The sequence below is a fragment of the Trachemys scripta genome, chromosome 4 (assembly GCF_013100865.1).
Source record: "Trachemys scripta elegans isolate TJP31775 chromosome 4, CAS_Tse_1.0, whole genome shotgun sequence".
Classification (NCBI taxonomy): Eukaryota; Metazoa; Chordata; order Testudines; family Emydidae; genus Trachemys; species Trachemys scripta.
This window is the reverse complement of record NC_048301.1, coordinates 114,295,031-114,310,093: the sequence shown is the minus strand read 5'-3', so window position 1 is coordinate 114,310,093 and position 15,063 is coordinate 114,295,031. Positions and strand designations below refer to the sequence as shown.

The 15,063-nt window shown below is 43.9% G+C and overlaps 1 protein-coding gene across 1 annotated transcript in view; it reads left to right on the top strand.

Moving 5' to 3' along the window:
- LOC117876517 (NACHT, LRR and PYD domains-containing protein 3-like) overlaps nt 1–15,063 on the top strand; it is a 116,210-nt gene that overhangs the window by 38,550 nt on the left and 62,597 nt on the right. The window contains exon 7 of the mRNA XM_034768780.1: nt 10,380–10,550. Within this exon, the coding sequence (XP_034624671.1) occupies nt 10,380–10,550 (171 nt within the window). The remainder of the gene's footprint in view (nt 1–10,379; nt 10,551–15,063) is intronic.

Genomic DNA, 15,063 nt, shown 5'->3' with positions numbered 1-15,063 from the left:
CCAACAATGTGATGCAGCTATGAAAAAGTCTAATATTTTTGGGGAGTATTAACAAGCATGTTGTATGTAAGACAAAGTGCTTTACTTGGCACTGGTGAAGCCTCATTTGGAGTATTGTGTCCAGTTTTGGGCACCATGCTTTAAGAAAGATGTGGACAAATTGGAGAGTGTCCAGAGGAGAGCCGCAAAAAAGATAAAAGGTTTAGAAAATCTGACCTATGAGGAAAGGTTAAAAAAAGCTGGGCATGTTTAGTCCTGAAAAAAGAAGACTGAGGGGGGACCAGATAAGTCTTCAGATATGTTAAGAGCTGCTTATAAAGAAGATGGGGATCAATTGTTCGCCATGAAGGTAGGACAAGACGTAATGGGCTTAATCTGCAGCAAAGGAGATTTGGGTTAGATATTAGGAAAAAACTTTCTAACTAGAAGGATAGTTAAGTACTGGAATAGGCTGCCTAGGGAAGCTATGGAGTTCCCGTCACTGAAAGATTTTAAGAATAAATTAGACAAATCCTAATCTTCCCTGATCTTGTGTGTGTGTGTAAAATAAGTGAAGCTGGAAGTGCTGCCTGTTGTTGTTGTGGCCTGAAACTTCCAACAATAGACCCTGTTTTCTGTTGCTTATAACTTTGCTAACCTTACCTATTATGACTTTAATTTTCCATGCCAGGTGTCTGCTTCAGACTGAATATTTTTGTGATGTTTCACCTTAAATGCTTAATCCACCTTCTAGAACAAGGTCTCCCCCATTATATAAAAGTAATTCTGGTGAACTTTATTTTTAGAAGCTCTAGCATCTCCATGCTTTAGAACAGGAACTTGAAATATGGCAGGGGGGAGCATTTGTGCCAGGGATGTGCCTATTTCATTTCCTATGAAAATCTGCCCCAATTTTCCCACGTTAAAGACCTCTGAAAAATTGCAGTGCTGAGGCTCAGTAGAGACTTGTTTGAACTTTGCAGCTACAATCTCCAAAGGTCCCTTCTTCACTGAGCATGCTCCACCATGGGGCTCCAGAGGACTGAATCGGCCCTGAGTGGGACCAGTTGGGGAAATCAGGATTGGATCAGGGGATCCTGAGTTCTGTCTTTAGGGGTGCGTTATGTGGTGGGACAGGATCCCCCCCCCCACCAGTCAGGAAGGGGTTAAAGAGTTCCTCTTGGCACAGTCAGCACCAACCTGGCACACCTGTGAGGCCTATTGCGCCTAGAGAGGGGTAGCTGCTCAAAAGGGAGGATCCAAGTCCAGTGCAGGGTGGCACTCAGAGGAAAGCAGATCTAAAGCTTCCTAGTCCCACAGAACAGGGTCTGCTCAGCAGGGAAGCTGCTAAATGAAACTACTCAATGTGCAGTGGCAGTCAAAAAAGCTAACAATGTTGGGAATCATTAAGAAAGGGCAGATAATAAGATAGAAAATATCATATTGCCTCTATATAAATCCATGGTTTGGCCACATCTTGAATACTGTGTGCAGATGTGGTTGCCCCATCTTAAAAATATATACTGTAATTGGAAAAGGTACAGAAACGGGCAACAAAAATGATTAGGGGTATGGAACAGCTTCCATATATGAGGAGAAACTAAGACTGGGACTTTTCAGCTTGGAAGAGAGACAACTAAGGGAGGATATGATAGAGGTCTATAAAATCATGACTGGTGTGTAGAAAATAAATAAGGAAGTGTTATTTATTCCTTCTGTAAACACAGGAACTTGGGGTCACCAAATGAAATTAATAGGCAGCAGGTTTAAAACAAAAAAAGGAAGTATTTCTTCACACAACGCACAGTCAACCTGTGAAACTCTTTGCCAGAGGATGTTGTGAAGGCCAAGACTATAACAGAGTTCAAAAAAATAACTGGATAAGTTCTTGGAGAATAAGTCCATCAATGGCTATTAGCCAGGATGGGCAGGAATGCAAAACCATGCTCTGAAGTGTCTCTAGCTTCTGTTGCCCAGAAGCTAGGAATGGGCAACAGGGGATGGATCACTTGATGATTACCTGTTCTATTCATTCCCTGTGAAGCACCTGCCATTGGCCACTGTTGGAAGACAGGATACTGGGCAGGACGGACCATTGGTCTGACCCATTATGACCGCTCTTATGTTCTGTTGCCTAGACCCTCTGGAGAGGTAGAGGGATCATCTTTGCTTTTCATTAGCGTCCAGGATGCTCAGCCTGGGCTTCTCAGACACTCAGAGTGTTAGGAACCCAGACACCCTCTCAGATGCTACTTAACTGTTACCATGAGAGGAATAGTGGGATGTGACAGAATGCACACCTGTATTCACACCCTACACACTATTGTAATAATCGTTGTACAAAATATGCCTTGTGGGGTATCATTTGAAAACTAATAACTCTCTGGTCAATAATATCATGGTGAAATGCATGCAGCAACATTATATGTAAAGTTATGAACATAAACTGAAGTTATGACTGAAATGTGTTTACCAGAGAAGTCTGGGGAATGGGTAAACCAGTTTCTCAAAGACAAAGGACAAGCTGACACATCTAACCAGGTGTCAAAGTTGATTGACAATCACTAGTCAAGTGGCCATTCTTTGGCAGAGAAGGGGGGCAGGAACAGATCAATTTGCATTTTAACAACTTGGAAACTCTTTCACCACAAGACTCCATGTCTCCATCCTCATAGTTGGAAGGAACTTCATCTGGGGTAATGCTCAGGAAAATGCATTTCAAAGGGTCACTGGACTATAAAAGGGAGGGGCAAATACACCCCAGGTAGTCTCTCTCTCATTCTCTTTTACCTGAGAAGACAAAGGAACCACCTTTTGGACTTTGGGAAGGTTCCTGAGAATTTGTCAGCCCTGTTGCTGGGACCACATGGTAAGAATTTTACCTTGAACCAAGTCTAGTTTGTTACGTTTTAAGAACTAGACTAATATATTCTGATTCAACTGTAATGCATTTTGTCTGCTTTAACTTCTTAATAACTCTCATTTCTTTTCTTAATTAACAAATCTTTAGTTAGTTTACTATGGATTGGCTAACAGCATTGCTTTTTGGTGAGATCCTGAGCACCCAGTGACCTGGGGCTGAATGGCTGGTCTCTTGGGACTTGGAAGAACCTATTGTGTGGTGTTTGGGGTTTTAATAACCTTAAGTCCATAAAGTCCAGTTTTCCAGGGTGGTAAGTGGGTGTTGGAATGTCAAGGGGACAGTCTGTACTCCATGGTAAACTAGTATAGTGATCATAGAATCATAGAAGATTAGGGTTGCAAGAGACCTCAGAGGTCATCTAGACCAATCCCCTGCTCAAAGCAGGACCAACGCCAACTAAATCATTCCAGCCAGGGCTTTGTCAAGCCAGGCCTTAAAAACGTCTAAGGATGGAGATACCCTTTTATTACTGGCTTGGTGAAATCTAATGCTAGAATATACCACCAGTTTGGGGTGTCTGCCCTATTTTCTGTCAGTCTGTCCTGAGTTTGGGCATTCTCAGCTGTGACCCACTCTAGGCACCATGACAATCCCCCTCCTCTTTTTGTTTCTTAGGCTAAAGAAAAAAAAATCTGCAGAAACTAATTACCTTTCATGCTTGTAATTTGCCCCTCCTGAAAATCAGCCTCTTGAAGTAAAATGTTCTGGAAGTGAGGTTCTTGGTTTTTTTTTATTATTATTATTTCTGCCAGATCTGACTTTTTCCTTCGACTTTCAAGATGTTATTTTAAAGGGAAGAACTATGGATAATGCTTTTAGTTATTTGAAGATTTTTTTTAAAATGTGTGGGGGTGACATATTGCACAATCCAGACTAATGAACAGCAGACTAAGGCAACCTTCAGTGCCTTACAATGCCTTGCTGAAGCAGCTCCCACCTCAGCCACTCACAATCATCCTTTCAGCATGCAAGTCAGACCCTGAGTGTGTCTGTGTAACTGCAACCTGCCAGTCACATACTTGGGTTACACTCTTGCACTCACCAACCTTTGTTATATTTCAGGGTGACCCCAACACTCCCCCAGTCCCAGATTCCACCCCCCAGATTTATGTCCTGTACTGCCCAGCCCTCTCCTGGACAATACAAATTACATAAAGTCCACCATTTCTTTAATAGAAATACTATGCCAGTTTACTATTTCAAATAGTCCTTCATACACTTCAATTTAAACACATTGGATTAGATAAAACAGTAATACAAGTTTATGAACTACAAAGAAATAGATTTTAAGTGAGTACAAGTAATGAGGCATAAAGGTAAAAATGGTTATAAGTAAAATAAAGGCAAAATGTTTACTAATACCTAACTTAACAAACTACAAAGAATAGTTTTTTCACCACATACTTCATCAGATTACTGACCAAACTCTTAGGTCAGGATCCCTCCCCCAGTCCAATGCTTCTTCCTTTGTCTTTCATATGCAATGAATGCAGTGGGGAGAGAGAGGGAGTACCCTGGGGTGTCTGCCCCTTTCTTTTTATAGTCCTGTCCCCTCTTTGAGAAGCATTTCCAGCTGAGATTCAGGAGACAAAAAGTCTATGGGGAAGAATGTGCCCTGCTGCTTTTTCCTCACCTGTTTGACCCTCCTTTATCTCCCCTTCCTGCTTGATGACTGTTTACTGCTTGGATGCAAATTAGGCAGAGCACACATTCCTGTGTTTGAGGCTGACCTGTTAACCAACCTCAGTTTGTTACATGTTTTAGTAACACCATACAGTGGAATCTTCTAATTTCACACACAATGTTGCCACACACCTTTTACCAGTACAATAATGACCAGCAAATTGTGAGTTCCTAAATGATACCTCAAAAGGTATACTTTGGACAAAGATTATTACAATAGCGTGTAACTTGTGAATACTAGGGTAATGTGGGAGGGGGGAGGATGGAGATGGGTTGTTCTTTTTTTATTTTCCCCTTTCTTTTCACTAAAGATAGCAATCCAGCTAGCCTTCTCCTCTCTTTTATGACCTAGGATTGTCTGCAGAAAGGCTGTCTGAGCTGAACCTTTGTGTGGCAGATGTCTCTCCCATTTCTAATTATATTGTATTAAAATGTTGTGCCTGGATACATCTTGATTTATGTTTGTAGACTTCCACAGCTAACTCCTTTATTAACTTCCCTCCCTGCTCCTGCATTCCCCTTCATTTAAATCCAAAATAAAATACCAAAATATCATACAAATTAGTCCCCAAATGACTCTACTTTCCTGAACCCAAGATGCTGAACTGTCCCAATGGACAATTGGACTGAAAAAGAAACAATCCAAGGGAAGTAGATTCTTCATATATGAGACCTCAACCCTCACCCTCGGGAATAAATTACCATCTGATCACTTGAGTTACAGGGGGAGGATTTACACAGAACCCCAGAGGGCCCCTCTGATTCCCTCTCTATTTTCTCCAATCTCCTCCATCTCAGAGACCCCCCTCTGTATGCGCTTCCCCTTAATATCCTTTATTTTCTCTATTTTTAATACAGAACACAGCTACCACAGAGTTTTGCCCTCTCCAATTAAACCAAACTTCAGACTATTTGCTCTACAGTTTTGAGATATTTACTGTTCATCTGCTTCTTCTGGATGACCCCCAGTAAATCCCTTTTGGTTAATCTTTAGGTTACTCCTCTGGTGTCTGGGCTGTCATGTTCTGTTTCACTTGTTCCATTGCCAATAAATTCTGCAGTGTCTTTCATCTCTAGTGACTTATTCTCATTTTCTTGGGTTTACTCATTTACTAGGATTTTTTTTTCAGTGTCTTATTATTAGTTCCTCCCTCTGTAATGTCTTATTTCATGTCTGAGATTAGGATCAAACTGTTCCAAGCAACTGGAGTATCATTTTTCCTCGTTTAAAGTCTCTCATTGTGTAATTCTGATTTTAAAAGTAAATCATAGTTTAATTAGGAATTGTCAATGTGCTCAGAAACTTCACACATTCTGTCCAGATGAGGACCTAGCCATATTGTTCAATCCACTTTTCCTCTGCAGACTGGATTGCTCTATTTCACTGCACCTAAAGTTGAATGTAAAAACAATGCCTATGTTCCAGAGAGTATAAGAGGGACTGTCCACCCCTTCCATGGTTTATGCTGCTATGACCACATCAAGTCAATACTCCAGTCCCCCCACTGGGTCCAAGTCAGTTTCTGCTGCCAGTTTCATACCAGGGTCTTAATCCTCCATGAAATTCCCAGAGGAGCCAGGCCTGGGCCCACAGAGACCACCTAATCAGTAGAAGCAGACACAGAAGCAGCCTCAGAAGGGACCAATGGATGCTTATGTCATTAGGTTGCCTGCTGCACGTTGTCACACTTGACAGTCTCCCTCTTTGCTGATTGGCTGTTTGTTGCAATCCCCATCTCCCTCACAGTGTTTCACTTCAGACTCCTTCTGTGGCATTACACCTCATATTATTAATAGCAATATTATGATATGATTATGACTATAACTCTGATGTATTTTATGCAAAATAGGTCATGTAAGATATAATTGAAAATGCTATGATTTACTTAATATGATTATCCTATTTGTATGCATGTATCATTTTGGTATGTGAAGTTAGGAGTATTGTCTATACATCTATTACAAATGTGTTTACACCTGGAGAATGCCCACTAGGCCCAATGCAATCAGTCTAGATGGCTGGCTGGGAAGGGCCATTAGGGAAAACAATAGGTCTTAGAAGGTGCTAATCTCCCACAGGGTAGCCTTCCTGAGAAAGTTACAAATAGCCTCTGAGTCATGGCTGCTGTGTCCCTACAGGGGCATGTGGTACTGGACTCCATCTTGGAATACCAGTGTTTTTCCACTGACAGGGTGTGGAAACCAAGAGGGGAAACAAACTGGACTGGGGGAGAAGGGCTGAACCCAGGCTAGAGAGATTTCTAGCCTGTGAAAGGAGTACCTCATGTTTTAAGCTGCAAGCAAGTGCAGCTGGCCCTCAAGAATCTCTACAAACTGCCTAAATCAACAGTTAGGGTGAGAATTTGCCACTCCTATCCAATCTCTTTAGTATATTAAGCTTAGATTGCATTTTTGTTTATTTGCTAGGTAATCTGCTTTGATCTGTTGGCTATCCCTTATAATCACTTAAAACTATCTTTTGTAGTTGATAAACCTGTTTTTGTCTTGTCTAAAACCAGTGTGTGGAAGTCATAACTTGGGGCAAAAGGCTGTTGTATACTCTCTCTCCACAGTGAGGGAGGGGGCGAATTTCATGTGCTTATGCTGTAAGGACCTCTGTGCACTGCAAGACAGTATAATTTTAGGTTTACATCCAGAGGGGTGTGTGCCTTAGGAACTGGGAGGTGTCTTAGCTGTGCCTTCCCATGCAGGGGCTGGCTAAAGAACCTGTGTGTAAGTGCTGCAGCTGGGTGTGTCCTTACTGTATGTGTGCTGGTAAAGTTCAGTCTGAAGCCTGGGGGAGGGCTTGGCAGGCTGCAGAGCAGTACAGTGTAAAGGGAGCCAGGCTGGTGGGTCAGGCGGGCTCAGTGGTACCCCAGTTCCAGGTGGCACTCTGGGGATAACCCGTCACACCTTCCATCTGTCCTCCATTCTCCCCTCATTCCTTCTCCTCTCTCTTCTTTGTCCTCTTCCCTTCCTCTTTTTTCCATTAAGCTAATCCACACCTAATAAACCCCACCCAAAGAATTTTAAAAATAAATAAAAAATGCCCCTCCCAGCAAAATAATAAGCGAAATGACACAAACAATTGTGACATTCATTCTGCTTGTGTGTTCTGTTTCTGTCCTCTCCATTTGTCTGTCATGTCTAATTACGTTGTAAAGTCCTCGGGAAGGGATTATCTACTACTCTGTACAGTGCCTTTCACAATGGTTTTGGTTGCTCTGCAAGCACTACTGTAATACAAATAATAAAAACCTAGTGGCTCCAGCTCCAGCAACATGAGAGATCAATTTTCAATCAATGAACTGCTGAGATGGCTGTGCTCCTCTGGGACAATGCAGATTGCAAAGCCCAGGAGGAAACCTGTGAGACGGGGAACGAAGCACTCAGCCTCAGCAGGGCCATTTCTATTCTGTGTCCAGGCCTAAAACCAGCTGGATATTGCCAACCGACAGGTGACATTGGATGCATTATTCAGTAGCTTCTTGATTAGGTTGCTCAGAAATGGGAGACCAGATGATTCCTGTCAGTGGGCCAGTTGGAACTGGTTGTTATGTTGTGCAGAGGCTCATGAAGCAATGCAGATCAGTTAGAATTAAGACACTGAAAGAAGCAGACCTCAGTCAGACTCCCTGGCTCTGCATGATTACTGAACAGCACAGGAGATTGTAAGGGGGGTCACATCAAGCAATAGATTTTTAACTGCTAGCCAGAGTACTGCATACTCCAGAGCTGGGGGATGGGGTGGGGTGGATTTCCCCCCTGAAAAGAAGGTGGTGACAATAGTTGTTATTGGGTGTTCTAGGTGCTTTTACTGTCTTCATTTGAAAAATGGGGATAATAATATTTCCTTTCCCTCACATTTTGTCTGTCTGGTCTATTTAGATTGTAAGATTCTGAGGGCAGGGACTGTCTGTGTGTATTGTTGCTCCTTCTTCCCAAGGTGTCCTTGCAGATCAGAGGAGAAATCAGTGACAGGTTGTCTGGGTAAACTCTAAGTGACATTTGTTATTTTTACATTTATTCACCTGTTATGGAATGAGATGATCACCCAGCACACAGGGTGGGCTCCTCTTCCAGAGATCTGAGCCCAGCACCAAATTCCCAAGGTGAAACTCTGCCTCAAGCATGAACTCTCGTCAGAGCCCAGGGCAAAGAATGAACTCTCCTAGTGCTGGCACAGCTACCTCCTTCCCAAAGATTACCCCCAACACCACTCCTCATTTGGGGGGTGTCTCTCCTTTTTTATCACAGTTGGGGTCCTTCTTCCCCCTCATGTGTCCTCTCCCCATGTAGGGGTCTCTTTCGTCTCAACTTCTCACTTGTCTTCCTTTTTCCTTAACTTTAAATCTTGTGGAGCTCTTCTCCATTAATTCATCGTGGTCACCTTCTCTCTCCCCCTCCCCCGCAGTTCACCCAGTTAGGGCTTATCTCCCCATTTTCCCACGGGTTTTTTTTTCTCCCCATGTTCACACTTAGAGTCTCTTACCCCATGGGGGGCGCCTCTCATCCTGCCTCCAAAATATCTCAGGGGTTCTACCAACCCTGACTGAACCTGGGGGCCCTCCAAGGAATGGAAGCTTCTCTCCCTTGTACAAATTCAAGACTCTTTTTCTCTCCCTTCTCCATTTGGTGGAGGGACCATATTTTCAAGGCAACTGTAGCGATGGACGTGGTTGCGCAGGTGACGGTTGCGATGGATGGGGTATCTCTACATGTGTGCAAGGTTTGGCAGCTGTTAGGGGTGCACAGGGTTCCCTCTGAGCCCTGGAGTGAGGGAGGAGTGGCAGTATGTGACAGCCATGCTGGGCGCTGGTCACTGAGATGCACATGGTCATGGCCAGGCTGCTGCCATAGTTCCACACTCCACTGGCTGCCAGCTCCCCCAGGAGCCCAGACTCTGCATGGGGGAAGCAGAAACCAGTAGAAAATTTCTGTTGTAATAACCCCACCAGCATTTCTGGAACAGGCCCTGCCAGAGGGTCACATGGTCACCCTCCTCTCAGGGGCTCTTTACCAAACTTCAGGGATCCCCCTTGTTGTGGGGCTTTTCTCCTCTTCGTCTTCCAATCCCCCCATGCTTTGATCTCTAGTCTCAGTGGGAAGGTGGGTGTCATGCTGCCAGTCCTGGGCCTAACAGTCAGAGCTGATGGGTTGGGGGGCAGAGGAAGAGACAGAAGATGGCTGCGTCCTGCAGGGCAACAGCAGAGCTAGTGCTAGGGGCATGGAGGGGCAGGATCTCCCAGCTCCTGCTCTGAGTCTGGCCCAGATACCTGGGGAGGGAGCTCCTCCTACAGCCTCCCTGTAGCAATGGACCAGCTCTGATTGGGTCACACCATCCCAGGGCTGATCAGTGCCAAGTCCAACATTATTGCTTGAGAGCTGAGTAGGTGGGACGGCTGCCCCTTAAATTCTGGTTGGTAATTGGAAAGGGTTGGGGCAGTGCTTAGGGAGGAAGTCTTACCCAAACCTTATTCCTCATTGGTCAGTGATGGAGGTTTAAGGATTGGGGTGTCTGGGCCATTCTCAATGCTGATTGGTCAAGTGTGAAGTGTAAGGGGTGAGGCTTAGGCTTGAAGTCTCACCCAAAACTGGTTCCTCATGAGAGAAAGGGTGAGACGTGGGACAGGGGGTTGAGCAGGGGTTCTGTCTCAATGATTGGGGTGTCTGGGCCATTCTCAATGCTGATTGTTCAGGGAGAGGGGCGGGTGGATGGTGCCACCTGTCAAAAGAGCTGTGAGGAACCATTTCACACCATGATCACTCTTCTCTCTGCTTCTCTCTCCTTCAGCTTGTGGGGTTGTGATCTCACAGACGCTAGCTGTGAGTACCTCGCCACTGTTCTCAGAATCAGCCAGAGCCTGACACAGCTGGAGCTGCGTGATAATGATCTTGGAGATACCGGAGTGCGGCTGCTGTGTGAGGGACTAAAACATCCAAACAGCAAACTTCAGAGACTGAGGTAAGTAACATTTGGCCTCCTCTGTGTATTTACAGGTGTCCTCTATGTAAAGCTCTTCACAGGGCATGTGGCTGGTGTCTGATGTCTTACTCTCTGCAGCTACATGGAGAAGCTGAGCATTAGATGTCTCCAGCTCCTGTTTCAGTGGCTGACAACATGCACCCATCTGCCCTGTTTAGAAAATGGAAATTTTAAGTAAAGCTGTGCCCACACCAGACCGCAGGCTCCACAGTCCCCTGCTGTTTGGGGAATATGGATAATTTTTTAAAACTAAATCCTAATAAAAATACATTTATTAAAAAGTGCTCACTCACCCTTCAGCCAACAGACTGTTTTAGATCATTTTAATGACTTTTGACACCTCAACTTGTTTATATAAACTTATAACATCAAAAGAGGCCCCAGAATTCCAAGGACTTCTAAACATCCCAATCTGAGCTGAAATATTCAACTTCAGTTTCAGCATGAGTCGCTGCCACAGTGGCTCCTGCCTGTGAAGTTCCCATGGCTGGAGAAAGCTATGGCTCTTCCCTTCTCTATTTCAATATCGTTCTGCTCTTTTCCTGCTTCTTTCAAGGTAGAAGCCCTGCCCCAAATCTCTGGGATGCTGGGAAACTCTGGGGAGTTGAGGCCAGATTTTCAAAAGAGTTTAGCCCCCAGCAGCTCCCATTGTGACACTTCTAACCAGATTTTTAAAACATCTGCATGTTGGATGCTGAGCCCCCTGGAAAATTTGCCCCAAAAGTATCTGCAGAGTGAATGGCAAAATCAGCCTTCTTTTGCAGCAGCTGCTGCCCATCATTGGACATTTAGGGTTAATGCCACCAAACCCTAAGGCAGGGTCCCTCATTATCTCTCAAGAACATTAGGTCCACTGTCTGGAGCGTTGAGGTGCTTCTGTCCCCATCTATCCCACCAGTCCTCAAGCGATGCCTCAAAGCTCCACCTGTCAGTATGTAGATGGATAGGACTCCTCTCAGGGCTGTTTTGTTTTTTCCTTTAATTCTGACCCTCAGTGTGATTTAGCCTCTTCCTTCTCTTCCCTTTGGATGATCACAGGGTCCCACTCTCTACTGCAGACTCTGCAGTAGACAGAAGCCACCAGACCCCTTTTCTGTTGTGAAAAAAACAATGATTTTCCTTCTCTGAGCATTTACCACTACATCCAATTTCCTTCCTTGCTGTAGGTGTCAAAACTGAGCTGCAGTTCCCACTGTTCAGTGCACCTGCAGCTTCCTGAGCCCTGCTGAGGAGCGCCACCTATAGACTTGTAGCGGTAACTCAATTTGTTACTTGATCATGTAGATTCCCTGCTCCAGTATTTAAAATAGAATAATTAGCTCATAGCTGGATCAGTCTGGTTCACCTGTGTGTTTGTATTGTGAAAACAGGGTTATTAGAATTATTAGAATGTGTTTAGTGTTTAGACTTTATTGAATCCCATCCATCGCACCGATGTCAAGCAGGGATGTGTCATTGCTCCAACACTCTTCTCCATTTACCTTGCCATGATCTTGATCCTCATTTGCGACCACCTTCCTGATGGACTCGGGATTGAGTACCGTACGGATGGCCAACTCCTCAATCTTCGATGTCTCCAAACAAAATCTAAGATCATGAGAATTGGCATCACTGTGTATGCAGATGACTGTGTCATTCTTGCACACACAGAGGCCAACCTGCAAAGCACCCTACTTTTTTTTGCAGATGCCTATCACAGCCTGGGTCTCTCTCTCAACATCAGGAAAACCAAAGTACTCTACCAGCCCTCACCTACACAAACTACTCTTCGTATGCCACAAATCACCATCAGCGGAGCACCCCTACAAAATGTGGACCATTTACCATACCTTGGCAGCCACCTCTCCCAAACAGCCAGCATTGACACAGAAATTGAATACAGGATCCGCTGTGCCAGCACAGCTTTTGGAAGACTACTCAAACGAGTCTTCAACAATAAGTATCTACAAACAGGTACCAAGATCTTGATTTACAAGGCAGTTGTCATCCCCGCCCTTCTCTATTGGTGTGAGACCTGGGTAACCTACAGACAACATCTGAAGTGCCTGGAGTGGTTCCAGAAGCACTGCCTCAGGAGGATTCTCAGGATCAGCTGGGAAGGCCAATGCACTAACACCAGCATTCTCTCTGCAGCCAACATCAGAAGAATAGAAGTGCAGGTCATGAAATACCAACTCTGCTGGGCTGCCCACTGTGTACGTATGTCTGACATTCACCTCCTGAAGCAAGTACTCTTCTCTCTATTAAGTCAGGGAAGAAGCCCTCGTAGAAGCCAGCGGAAGCACTTCAAAGACATACTGAAAGTACATCTTACAAAGGGAGTCATCAACCCAACAAACTGGGAGGACTTGGTGTGGAACAGAACACAGTGGTGCCACACCATACACCAAGCCAAAGGTCACTTTGAGGAGAACAGACGTGCTCGTGAGACAGAGAAGCGACAAAGGAGGAAAGAAAGGGCACAACACTCCAGCCAATAACTATGTCTCCTCCAAGATTACACCTGTCACTTCTGTGGGAAAATCTGCAGGGCAAGAATTGGGCTCCTCAGACACTTAAAAACTCACCAATGAACCCCCTGGGCAGGCAGACATCCTCACATCAAGGGATAGCTGAAGAAGAAAGATATAGACTTTATTGAATGCTTCTGAGTTGCTGCATGCATAAATCTCTCTTATAACATCTGTATTCCATATTGTAAGGTAATATTTGAGCAGCTGTATTATGGGCCTCTGTGACTGTGTAAATCACCAGACATGAGAGAAATACAAATTAGTGTGAAAGGCTAATCTTCAACAGAAAGTGTTATGCCCTCCCTAAAAGGAAAGGTCCATCAATACCAGAAAGACTATGGTCAGACTTGCAACTGGAATTTCCCTTAATACTTTCAATAAGAGGACAAAAGACTTTAGTTGTTGTCCTGCTTCTTTCCTGTGAAGATGAGTCATGAAAGGGACTCCTCTGATTGGCTGAGCTTTTCAGCTGAAAGTATACAGAAGAATAAACTCAAAACCCCTGACAAGAAGGAACTGATTATGCTGCTTGGACTCTGGGGGAAAGTGGGAGTGGGGGCAAGGTGTTTTTAAGCATAAGCAACAGATCCCGAGCTGCTTAGTATGGATTAGATTTAAAGGACTTCTAGAGCTTACTGATTATAGAAGCTCGTATTACCTTTTCAAACCCAGAGGTGGAGGATAGCCATCGCTAAGAAGTTTTTGAAATGTCAAGTAGAATTTCCAGGATTTTTGAAGATTTTCATACATTTCAAAGGTAAAATTCTATTCACTTAGAATAATAAGAGCATTCATCTGGTGTTCATCTGGGATTCTGTACTAGCGTATCAAAATACATAAGAACATAAGAATGGCCATACTGGGTCAGACCAAAGGTCCATAAAGTCCAGTATCCTGTCCTCTGACAATGGCCAATGGCAGGTGCCCCAAAGGGAATGAACAGACAGGTTATCATCAAGTGATCCATACCCTGTCACCCAATCCCAGCTTCTGGCAAACAGAGGCTAGGGACACCATTCCTGCCCATCCTGGCTTATAGTCATTGATGGACCTATCCTCCATGAATCTATGTAGCTCCCTTTTGAACCCCGTTATAGTATTGGACTTCACAACACCCTCTGGGAAGGAGTTCCAGAGATTGACAGTGCATTGCATGAAAAAATACTTTTTTGTGTTTGTTTTAAACCTGTTACCTATTAATTTAATTTGGTGGCCCCTTGTTCTTTTCATAATACAAGGAGTAAATAACACTTCCTTATTTACTATCTCTATACCACTCATGATTTTATAGACCTCTATCATATCTCCCCTTAGTCGCCTCTTTTCCAAACTGAAAAGTTGCAATCTTATTAATTTCTCCCCATACAGAAACCATTCTATACCCCTAATCATTTTGTTGCCCTTTTCTGAAGCTTTTCTAATTCCAATATATTTTTTTGAGATGGGGCGACCACATCTGCATGCAGTATTCAAGGTGTGGGCATACCATGGATTTATATAGAGGCAATATGATATATTCTGTCTTATTATCTATCCCTTTCTTGATGATTCCCAACATTCTGTTCGCTTTTTTGACTGCCGCTGCACACTGAGTGGATGATTTCAGAGAACTATCCACAATGACTCCAAGATCTCTTTCTTGAGTGGCAACAGCTAATTTAGACCCCATCATTGTATATATATATATATATATATAGTTAGGATTATGTTTTCCAACGTGCATTACTTTGCATTTATCAACATTAAATTTCAGCTGCCATTTTGTTGCCCAGTCACCCAGTTTTGTGAGATCCTTTTGTAGCTCTTTGCAGTCCATCTTGAGTAGTTTTGTGTCATCTGCAAATTTTGCCACCTCACTGTTTACCCCTTTTTCCAGATCGTTTATGAAAATGTTAAATAGGACTGGGCCCAGTATAGATCCCTGGGGGACACCTCTATTTACCTCTCTCCACTCTGAAAACTGACCATATTGTTAAGAT